A 12012-nucleotide genomic window follows, 5' to 3' on the forward strand; every position below is an offset into this window, starting at 1 on the left:
CAATGAGCCCGTCCTCCTATAGCTCCTCCCACCAGAGGCAGAAGGCCGACATCAGTGGATGCAGATATATCTAGCTTAAACAGATAGATTGCGATGGGGATTGTTCTATTATGCTAATTCGATTTTTGTGCGGGCCTCGACTCTAGTTAACCTACGTCACTTTTGTTTCCAGCCAACTTTGCCATCAGACAGAACGGGGCACCTGGCTCACGCTCGGGAGGCATCCCGGTTCCAAATCGACTGCAATCAACGCTAACCCGGTTCACCCGGGGGGGCGGGGCATGCCCGGGGCAGTAATTAAATCCCATCATTGGCAAATCCCCGTATGGCAATGTCTTATTTGCATATAGGCCGACTGTAGCTCAGATTGGTTTTGGTGGTTATGGTGGTCTGTGTAGTGTCTGGACCTGGACAAGACTGACACATTTTTTAATTTTTTATTTACAGTAGTGTCTATTAATTGCCCAAAGGCACCGTCGCTTTCCCACTCATATTAATATAGACTTTCACAAATACCCGACACGACGTCATTCCCAAACATGAAAACTTGAAAAATGCTTGCTTGTCACAAAATGTGAAAACAAATGCGCCATATCCAGAGAGGGTGTATATAAACATATTTTAACAAGATTGAATGGTTCTAAAACACTGTCAGTTCATTTTTAACTACTATATATGAAATCATAATTTAATAATCTAATGTCTGGGTACAGCTTTGCCTTGCTGGCGCCAGTATAAGTATAAGTGAGAACAACGTAGGTTGCAATGTCTACAGATTTCTGTGATGTCACTTCTTGTGAGGTCACTTTTTGTGATGTCACTTCCTCCGGCGTAGGGAGATGCCCTGAAGCTTCCTGACTCTGCTCCTGGGGTCGATGAGCCTGCCCTCTGGTCTCCTCTCCCTCTCTTTCTCTCTGGAGGGTAGTGCCAGGTGAGAGTTGGCACAGTAGCTCGGTCTCTTGTAGTAGCGAATCAGGTCATAGCCCTCCGAGCCTGACGAGTCTGCAAGAGAAAAGGTCACCAGGTCAGTTGTCAGGGAAAAACAATCATCAAGGTTGTATTTTTAAAATTGTATTTTATACATTGTCACATATGTATCTTCATTTGACCTGGGTTCAAATACTATTCAAGGTATTTCAATTACTTTCAAATACATTTTTCTTTTTAAAGACAAGTAGTTGAAAACTGGAATATATTTGGAAATGCACTTGGAAAGTATTTGAAAATACTCAAATACACTGACTCAAATACACTCCCATGTATTTGAAACCCAGACATTTGAAAATAGTACTTGAAATACGTAATTGAAAATACTTTCAAATAGGAGGCTATTTGTAGGAAATTATTTGAAAATACTTTCAAATACTTACAATATCAGTAGTTGATTCGGGCCACATTCTTTGAAAATACTCAGAAACACAGCAAATAATTAGTTAAATAACAAATAACAAAATACAAATGTATTTGAACCCAGATCTGATGTGGTGCTATCTATTGCTTATTCTATTATGTTGTAACCCATTGTAGGGTACCTTTACGGGTTGTTCTGTTATAGGTAGGCTGGTGTTAGACCTCACACATACAGCACTGACAATACAGACATTTAATGTGCTTACTACATAATAGTTTTACAAAACATTTTAAACTGGACACAATGAAGACACTGAGTCGTGATCTGAGCCCTTTGAGTTCAGATTTATTGTCACAACAGTGCACTAACGTAGCGTTGGAACAAACACCACCACATGGCCTGCTGCACAGTTTGGTCTTGGTGTGTGATCAATAAAATCTTCAATTCAAACAAAATAAGAAAATAAAAGTGGGGGTAAAAACATGAGGACAACCGGTTTGATGGTTACCAAAAAAATATGCTCCATATGAAACACCTTGAAGCAATACTCACAGAAAAAAATTAACATTGTTATGGCTTCAAATACATATAGTACAGTGCTGTGAAAAGGTATTTGCCCCGTCAGATTTTCTGCATTTTTGCATATTTTTGACACTGAATGTTATCAGATCTTCAACCAAAACCTAATATTATATAAAAGGGACCCTGAGTGAACAAATAACATACAAAGAAACAATACATATTTATTTATTAAAGAAAGTTATGCAACACCAAATGGCCCCGTGTGAAAAAGTTATTGCCCCCTTAGACTCAATAACTAGTTATGCCATCTTTAGCTGCAATAACTGCGACCAAATGCTTCCTGTAGTTATCAATTAGTCTCTCACAGCACCGTGGAGGAATATTGGCCCACTCCTCCATGTAGAACTGCTTCAATTCATTTGTGGGTTTTCGTGCATGAACTGCTTGTTTCAGGTCCTGCCACAACATCTCAATTGGGTTAAGTCTGGACTTTGACTAGGCCATTCCAAAACGTTCAATTTCTTATTCTTCAACCATTCTGATGTAGACTTGCTTGTGTGTTTTGGATCATTGTCTTGCTGCATGACCCAGCTGCGCTTCAGTTCGGTGGAGCCCCAGAGCCTTAGATTTGGCTTTGGAACCCTTTCCAGACTGATAAACATCAACAACTTCAGGAATGTATTTAAATCGTGGCATGATGTGGCTCTAGAACCTGTGTGCTGACAACTTCACTCTGATGGTAAGGGCCAAAGTTAGTCCGAATTATATTGGGCAGGGCTGGTTGTTAACCAAAGTACTCAAACAGCTGACTGTATCCCTTTAATTGGGTTGAATTAAACTAGGGGGGGTGTAAGGTTACCTTACACGCCAAACAAATGAAAGCAGCACAAACTTTGGTGTCATTTTTTCTCTCAGACTCCCCGTATATATCACTACAACCCACAAAAAGATCTGACCAAATTCAATGTGAAAATGTGCCATAATACAGAAAATCAGACATGGGGCAAATACTTTTTCACGGCACTGTAAAAAAACTGATATAAGGGGGATATAGTGAGGGAAAAAAGTATTTGATCCCCTGCTGATTTTGTACGTTTGCCCACTGACACAGATTTGATGGTACATGGCCCCGTCCATCGTCCCTTTGATGTGGTGAAGTTGTCCTGTCCCCAAAGCATAATGTTTCCACCTCCATGTTTGACGGTGGGGATGCTGTTCTTGGGGTCATAGGCAGCATTCCTCCTCCACCAAACACGGCGAGTTGAGTTGATGCCAAAGAGCTCGATTTTGGTCTCATCTGACCACAACACGTTCACCCAGTTCTCCTCTGAATCATTCAGATGTTCATTGGCAAACTTCAGACGGGCCTGTATATGTGCTTTGTTGAGCAGGGGGACATTGCGGGCGCTGCAGGATTTCAGTCCTTCACGGCGTAGTGTGTTACCAATTGTTTTCTTGGTGACTATGGTCCCAGCTGCCTTGAGATCATTGACAAGATCCTCCTGTGTAATTCTGGCCTGATTCCTCACCGTTCTCATGATCATTGCAACTCCACAAGGTGAGATCTTGCATGGAGCCCCAGGCCGAGGGAGATTGACAGTTCTTTTGTGTTTCTTCCATTTGCAAATAATCGCACCAACTGTTGTCACCTTCTCACCAAGCTGCTTGGCGATGGTCTTGTAGCCCATTCCAGCCTTGTGTAGGTTTAAAATCTTGTCCCTGACATCCTTGGAGAGCTCTTTGGTCTTGGTCATGGTGGAGAGTTTGGAATCTAATTGATTGATTGCTTCTGTGGACAGGTGTCTTTTATACAGGTAACAAACTGAGATTAGGATCACTCCTTTTTGACATGCTTTTTTCTGGATTTTGTTGTTGTTATTCTATCTCTCACTGTTCAAATAAACCTACCATTAAAATTATAGACCGATCATTTCTTTGTCAGTGGGCAAACGTACAAAATCAGCAGGGGATCAAATACTTTTTCCCTCACTGTATATGGCAACAACAAAAAATACAAGATGATCATGGTTTCGTCCGTAGTGATTTAATCCCAGGTTTTGCTGATTAGTTGGTCATAGAGAAAGTGGGGGTCACAGAAATGACAATGGCTAACATACTATACTGGCACTACTACACCGTGGGCCTCGAACTTACTGTACAGGCAATAGGTTGTTATCAATAACGTCATATTTCGATATCAACCTATACTAACCCCTAGCAATAGAACATAGAAGCATACTGCACCTCATATACCCACTCACACACCAATTCACAAAAAACTGTGATCTATAGATTCTATACTAATCTATCAGCTTCTCCTCATTTACACGTGTCCATTTAAACCATTCACACACGGTATGTGGCCGTTACGTTTTTTTAAATAAATTAAAATATCTGACAGTATATGATGCTTTTTTCAGGAAGGCATGAGATTGCTGGTTTTGAGTTGAAGTAAAAGGAGACAATTCACAAAGATTACATGTCATAAAATAGTAAATGAAGGCGTGAGAATGGGGCCATAAAAATGGGTTTCGAATGTTTTTACATTCTTCAGGGATTCTTCACTATGACAAAGGTCCACATTACAGTGAACATGCATGACTAAGTATGATTTTGAAAGACAGAACTAGTACCACAGGGTAGCGGTCAGATACAAATAAATGTAATGGTAAAATAAAAAAATACATTAGACCCTATCTCTCTGTATGACAAGAAACAACATTTAGAAATCATGAAAGGGATAGCTGCCACAAAGTATCAACAATCACTAAACACTGACAAGATCTTGCCCTTAAAGATGTCACAAAAGCTTGCAAGCTAGACATATAGACTGTTCTACAGGGCAACACTGAAGTGAGCAGTAAAGACGTATCTATTTTAAGGCAAATATTCTTCCTTCTGGAGAAAAATAAATCATTTTGAGTAGCTTTAACAAAAGTATTTACCCTTTTGTAGAATTAGTTTTATTTTAACTATAGGATATCTACAGGTGAAGTCTGAAGTTTACATACACTTAGGTTGGAGTCATTAAAACTCGTTTTTCAACCACTCCACAAATTTCTTGTTAACAAACTATCATTTTTGTCAAGACGGTTAGGACATCTACTTTGTGCATGACACAAGTAATTTTTCCAACAATTGTTTACAGACAGATTATTTCACTTATAATTCACTGTATCACAATTCCAGTGGGTCAGAAGTTTACATACACTAAGTTGACTGTGCCTTTAAACAGCTTGGAAAATTCCAGAAAATTATGTAATGGCTTTAGAAGCTTCTGATAGGCTAATTGACATCATTTGAGTCAATTGGAGGTGTACCTGTGGATGTATTTCAAGGCCTACCTTCAAACTCTGTGCCTCTTTGCTTGACATCATGGGAAAATCAAAAGAAATCAGCCAAGACCTCAGAAAAAAAAGTGTACACCTCCACAAGTCTGGTTCATCCTTGGGAGCAATTTCCAAACGACTGAAGGTACCACGTTCATCTGTACAAACAATAGTATGCAAGTATAAACACCATGGGACCACACAGCCGTCATACCGCTCAGGAAGGAGATGCATTCTGTCTCCTAGAGATGAACGTACTTTGATGCGAAAAGTGCAATCCCAGAACAACAACAAAGGACCTTGTGAAGATGCTGGAGGAAACAAGTACAAAAGTATCTATATCCACAGTAAAACAAGTCCTATATCAACATAACCTGAAAGGCCGCTCAGCAAGGAAGAATCCACTGCTCCAAAACTGCCATAAAAAAGCCAGCCTACGGTTTGCAACTGCAAATGGGGACAAAGTTCGTACTTTTTGGAGAAATGTCCTCTGGTCCTCTGGCCATAATGACCATTGTTATGTTTGGAGGAAAAAGGGGGGCGCTTGCAAGCAGAAGAACACCATCCCAACCGTGAAGCACGGGGATGGCAGCATCATGCTGTGGGGTTGCTTTGCTGCAGGAGGGACTGGTGCACTTCACAAAATAGATGGCATCATGAGGAAGGAAAATTATGTGGATATATTGAAGCAACATCTCAAGACATCAGTCAGGAAGTTAAAGCTTGGTCGCAAATGGGTCTTCCAAATGGACAATGACCCCAAGCATACTTCCTCTGTAGCTCAGCTGGTAGAGCACAGCGCTTGTAACGCCAGGGTAGTGGGTTCGATCCCCGGGACCACCCATACACAAAAATGTATGCACGCATGACTGTAAGTCGCTTTGGATAAAAGCGTCTGCTAAGTGGCATATTATTATTATTACTTCCAAAGTTGTGGCAAAATGGCTTAAGGACAACAAAGTCAAGATATTGGAGTGGCCATCACAAAGCCTTGACCTCAATCCTATAGACAATTTGTGGGCAGAACTGAAAAAGCCTGTGCGAGCAAGGAGGCCTACAAACCTGACTCAGTTACACCAGCTCTGTCAGGAGGAGTGGGCCAAAATTCACCCAACTTATTGTGGGAAGCTTGTGGAAGGCTACCCAAAATGTTTGACCCAAGTTAAACAATTTAAAGGCATTGCTACCAAATACTAATTGAGTGTATGTAAACTTCTGACCCACTGGGAATTAAAAGCTGAAATAAATCATTCTCTCTACTATTATTCTGACATTTCACATTCTTAAAATAAAGTGGTGATCCTAACTGACCTAAGACAGGGAATTTCTACTAGGATTAAATGTCAGGAATTGTGAAAAACTGAGTTTAAATGTATTTGGCTAAGGTGTATGTAAACTTCCAACTGTATAATCTGTTGTTTTTCTATCTTTGGTCAAGGCAACAGGAATTTCTACACAGTGAACCTTGAGGCCATTTTGGAAAACCCCAAAGATGACCCAGTCAATACTGTACTGTACATGTACTATAAGTCTGCTTCTTGAACACAACATTCAATATTTTGATTATTTACTTTCTACATTTCATGACGTGTAGTAACCTAGTGTTTGTTCTGTTTGTTTAGTTTTCTGTGTTATTTTTTTGTTTGATATAATAATTATGTTAATGGTAAATTGATTTTTGAACACAAAAAAGTAAATTATATTTACATGCTGTGAATGATTTTTAGAAAACGTATGTATTAGTAAATCAAGATGGATCAATCAGATTCCATGTTTGTTCAACAAAGTTCTCACATCACAGTTGAACGTTGAGTGGGAACTGAACTGACTCTCTCAACCCAATTCTTATCCACATATTGGAAAAATCTCCTGCTTTGTATGCCGCAATGCATTTGATAAAGAAAGACTTGAGGAAATTGTGTTGAGCGACAGTGTCTTAAAGCAAAGTCAGAAGAAGTCCTGGAATTGAAGTTGAAGCATAAATAACCAACTCATAATGATAAATTCACACTACTTTGAAATAATAATACATTAACCCACTCATCCATGTCATTGGGGGAGCACAGATTCAGTCTTAGAAACATGTTACTTATCTCTGTTGACTACATTAAGATGTTCAAAATTATAACTATACACAATAATTCATAAATAAAATGTAAATGTTATGTTCAATAAATACATATTATACTCAAAAATACAACTGGCAACCGTGGCAACCAGGAAACTCGCCTAGCTAGAAATGCCCAGAACTAGAGGAAAAGTAAGCAACAAAACCTAAGCACACATATACAGTATATTTTGGCATTGTAACATGTTATAAACGGTTGATTTCCCCGCCCAGTAAAATTAACATGGTTGTGGTGCCTGCCTTAATAACAGTCGTATGATGTCATCCCAATAACGTTTTGAAGGTTGGAAATCAATCAAACCTGCACTGCGGAAACATAAATCACCTACAGTACATAGTAAAAAGAATAACATAACATACTATTTAGAGACAACTTGAATCAATCATGGTTCTCTGGACATAGTTACTTTTTTCTTTAGATTTACAATAAACATATGGGAATTCTAACGCTGGAGAATCATAGGTCAACACAATACATCATTATATTTATATACATTACTGTACACAATATTGTTTCTTAGTATTACTAAATATGTGTGATTTCTCTATAAGAAGACGTTTCAATGACTAAGCCAATACGTTTCAGATTTCCTATTTAGATTGTATGATAGAGGGTAATCATGACTTCATTTCACTTTATTTGATGTGTGCTAGTTAGAAAGTGCATTCTAGTTGCAAAATGAAATGTAAAAGCAAAACAAATCTAACAATCGTTTATCTTATATATTTTACGTATGCAATATAAACAAGACAAATGTCGTTGTACTTTATTCATTAATTACACTGTTTAAATAATAATAATAGTTGTATGTAGATTCGCCATTCGTTCAACATCCTTTTTAGATTCGACCTTGTTTACATTTTGCCCGACACACACAGATGCACATACTGTACAAACACAGAGAGGTCTGAAGGTCCAAATGCCAACCAGAAGTGTGCAGTGATGAGTAGGAGCAGAGGAAGCTACACAGATCCAACTGAAAGCTCCTCTGGAAGGGCCTAGCTAGTGTGGAGGCCAGGGCAACACAGGGCAACACTGTCCTGTCCTTTGGCCTTACCCTCTCATGTGCCAGCCTGTGCATGTGCCTGCTCCTCTCCAGGTGGAAGAAAGAGCCTATAAGTCCATCATGGCTCAGGAAATGGCAAAGGTTGAAATGTTTGGGCTAATGGGAAACCAGCACCTGCCATTTGCCATGGTAACACATGGACTGGCAAGTTAAGCTTTGATTTGGGAGAAAAAAATGGACGGAAAAGCAGGATTCCACCAGAGACAGAGACAAGTGGAACTATACTCTTAGAAAAAAGGGTTCCGAAAGGGTTCTTCGGCTGTCCCCATAGATAGAAGAACCCTTTTTGGTTCCAGGTAGGACCCTTTTTGGTTCCAGGTAGAACGCTTTTGGGTTCCATGTAGAACCCTCTGTGGAAAGGGTTCTACATGGAACCCAAAATGGTTCTACCTGGAACCAAAAGCATTCCACGTGAAACCACAAATGGTTATTCAAAGGGTTCTCCTATGGGGACAGCCGAAGAACCCTTTTAGGTTCTCGATTGCACCTTTTTTCGAAGAGTGTGGTGTTAAAAAATAAATAAACAAAAATAAAAGCAGTACACATCCAGCAGAGGGCAATCTGGAACATTAGACAGAGAGAGAGAGAGAGAGAGAGAGAGAGAGAGAGAGAGAGAGAGAGAGAGAGAGAGAGAGAGAGAGAGAGAGAGAGAGAGAGAGAGAGAAAGAGAGAGAAAGAGAGAGAAAGAGAGAGAGATAGAGGTGTCCCCTGGTAAATGAAGTCTTTGTTGGGGAACTGAATGGGCGGTTAGTTTGGATTGGACGTAGGAGCAGCCACCACTGCTGCAGCCGCTAAAGACGCAGGTAAACTGTCATGGTTACTGTCGTCAGAGTCCTCCTCTTCTTTATCTGTGGGAGGGGAAGAGGACATATGGCACACTTAAAACTTCCTGCTCCAACTTCCTGGTCTCCTGGACCGCTGCATGGCATGCTGGGGAGGGGGAGGGGTTGAAGACAATATAGGCCGTGTTCCATAGCTAAGGCGAGGCGACGCAACAACCAATGGTTGCGTGCCACGTCATCGACTGTGTCATCGACTGACACATTTCTTTAACAGATGATGTGGTTAGCTGATACTTAAATACCTATCCAGGTGTTGTAAGATCTGTCAGGCGTCAGCAACATCTACGCTCGGGAAGTCTACCGAAATGAAAGGAAAGTTGTAGGTACATTATGACCCAAAAATTGGTACATGGTCAGTTTCGTAACTGAGGCTGGGGGTGATGGTTTTGAGAGTCAGTTGTCAAAGGGTGTTAACAGCTAAATGAGAGGGATTGTGTTTGCTCGGAAGAATAGCTTTGAGTTTCAGAGATAAGTCTTATAAAAAAAGAACATGTTATGTATAGAGGGACAATGACAAAGTCCCTGTCAGGATTGAACAAGACTGTAGATAACGATCAATGAACACACTGTCACCATAGTAACGTGAAGGACAGACTCAGGGGAAGGGATAGAAGAAAGAAATGATAGAAAGAGGTTGCCTTTGAGAGGGAGGAAGTGGTGGAGGATGGCGGGGTGAGTGAGGGTGTGAGTGACATTAGACACGTTTCCACAAGAGAGTCAGTCATAGTCCTGTGTGGTGCTGTCCTAATATGTACACCGTTCACATCATAGAAACTCGAATTGCAGGACCAAACTACAATGTTTTAATATGTTTTTTGCATACCTTGTCATAACCAAAACTGCTTTTTTTCTTCTCTTTGCTTTAAGAAGAGGAAACATGTATTTGATTATGGAAACGTAGCTAAGGTTCGCCCTGAGGAGAAAGTAAATGGTGTTTTACCGTCAGAGGTGTTTTTCTCACTTTCATCATCAGAGCCAGAGTCAGTGTCAGGTGAGTCTAGCTCCTCTGGTACTTCCCCTGGAGTCAAATAAAAACCGTCACCAACCATCACAATCCCCCCACACAAACCAGACCAGGGGTTCACTGTCCACTAGACGCCTCACACATCCCCCAGATAGACAACACTGATTAAAGAAAATATAAAATACAGACTTGAAGAGAATAAGGAAGTGACATGTTCATAGTAGTCACAAATGTTGACACTTCAAAGGACATGATAACAGTTTCAAAATACAATTTCAAAATCATTTTACATGCATAATTGACCAGCAGAGGGCACTCTTTTACAACTAAACCATCAGGAGAGCAGCCAAGGATTCAGTAAGAACTTTAGCTTCCGCTATCATTTCTGAAGCAACAGCAATAACAGTTTGACAGCACCAAAAAGACCACCAGACAAATTGACTCAAACTTTGGGTCCTCCATATTCTAATCACTACTTGGCACTTTAAGTTGATGCTGTTCACAACTTCTTTAAACCAAGTATTATAAATAGAGAGTATATCTGTATGAGCCTGTAACTGAATGTAAACTAACACATACCGTTTTGAACTTGCTGGTTTTTCTCTGTGCTGGTGCTGCTGCTTTCAGGCTCCTTGGGGTCCAAGTGGTTCAGCCCTGGTCCCGGTCCTGATGTTGTTGGTGTGGTCCCGACGGTCCCCCCTGGGTCCATGTTCCCTTCCTCCTCTTTGGGCACTTCCTCCCCCGCTTCCTTTTTCTCTCCCCCTGCTTGTGTACCTTCTTCATCCCTCGCTTTCTTTTCCTCCTTCTCTTCTGTCGTTCCAGACTCTTTCCCCTCCTCTGTCCCCTCCTGCGAAGCCTTCTCCTCTGCTTCCCTTTTGGTTTTCTCCTCCAGATCTGTCAGAACAAAAATATATTGTGTATGTGTGAAAGAGCCCTACTCCACCTACTCCCTAACCCACCCACCCTCCAGCCAAGCCCTTTCCTGCGTAGGGTTTCTACTGTAGATCTCAGCTGCTTGGGTCTTCACTGAGTAGAGTTTCTACTGTAGATCTCAGCTGCTTGGGTCTTCATTGAGTATTGTTTCTACTGTAGATCTTAGCTGCTTCGGTCTTCATTGCCTCTTGTCCTAAGAATGACAATACTTCCACCTCATGGCCTTGGACTGATCCTTCCCATAACCCACCTATTTTCTGTTTTGCTTTACCTTTAGTCTCCTGGGTCTCCATTTCTCTCGGTTCTGGTGCACCTCTTTGTACCAGGACCCAACCCTCCTGACTAACCCCTCCCCTGTCTGGGGCTCTTCTGTACCTTTAGCCTCCTGGGTCTTCCACTTCTCATCCTCCTCATTCTGTCTCATACCCTATTCCCCAACCCACCAACCCTGCCAGACCCTTCCCTGTGAGGGGTTGAGGGGCCCTAGTGTACCTTTAGCAGCCTGGGTCTTCCATTTCTCTCTGTTCTGGTGCACCTCTTCATTCCAGGTGGCCTTGAAGCCCTTATAGTCGACGGTTCCCGGGGAACAGTTGAGTGTTCCACTGCCCTCTGAGCCTGTACTGATCACACTGGACCGCTTCCCATCCCCCACTGGAATACTGTTCAGACTGTACACACAGAGAGATAGAGAATGTCATACACCTGGCCTGTAACACACACCTTACACACCTACTGTAAATATGGCCACAGCTGACACTTTATTCCACAGTGACTTAAACCACAGAACAGTGGTTGCATACATTGTATATGATCGCTGCAGGAATTGAACCCACGATTGTGGTCCACTCCTGTGACCTATCATACACCAAACAACAT

At 41.2% G+C, this 12012-nt stretch overlaps 1 protein-coding gene across 2 annotated transcripts in view; it reads right to left on the minus strand.

Annotated features, from left to right (window-relative positions):
* Window positions 1-483: 483 nt before the first annotated feature.
* Window positions 484-12012, minus strand: part of pde1ca (phosphodiesterase 1C, calmodulin-dependent a) — a 102505-nt gene continuing 90976 nt past the window's right edge. The window contains exons 15-18 of one of the 2 annotated variants that reach the window (XM_084152253.1): window positions 11629-11804; window positions 10783-11097; window positions 10180-10257; window positions 8878-9245 (exon numbers count right to left, since the gene is read on the minus strand). In XM_084152253.1, the coding sequence (XP_084008379.1) occupies window positions 9145-9245; window positions 10180-10257; window positions 10783-11097; window positions 11629-11804 (670 nt within the window). In that variant the 3' untranslated portion in view covers window positions 8878-9144. Of the gene's footprint in view, window positions 1003-8877; window positions 9246-10179; window positions 10258-10782; window positions 11098-11628; window positions 11805-12012 lie in introns of those variants that run through there. The other variant, XM_084152252.1, reaches the window with a different exon arrangement.

The sequence above is a fragment of the Coregonus lavaretus genome, assembly GCF_964263955.1.
Source record: "Coregonus lavaretus genome assembly, chromosome: 34".
Lineage (NCBI taxonomy): Eukaryota > Metazoa > Chordata > Actinopteri > Salmoniformes > Salmonidae > Coregonus > Coregonus lavaretus.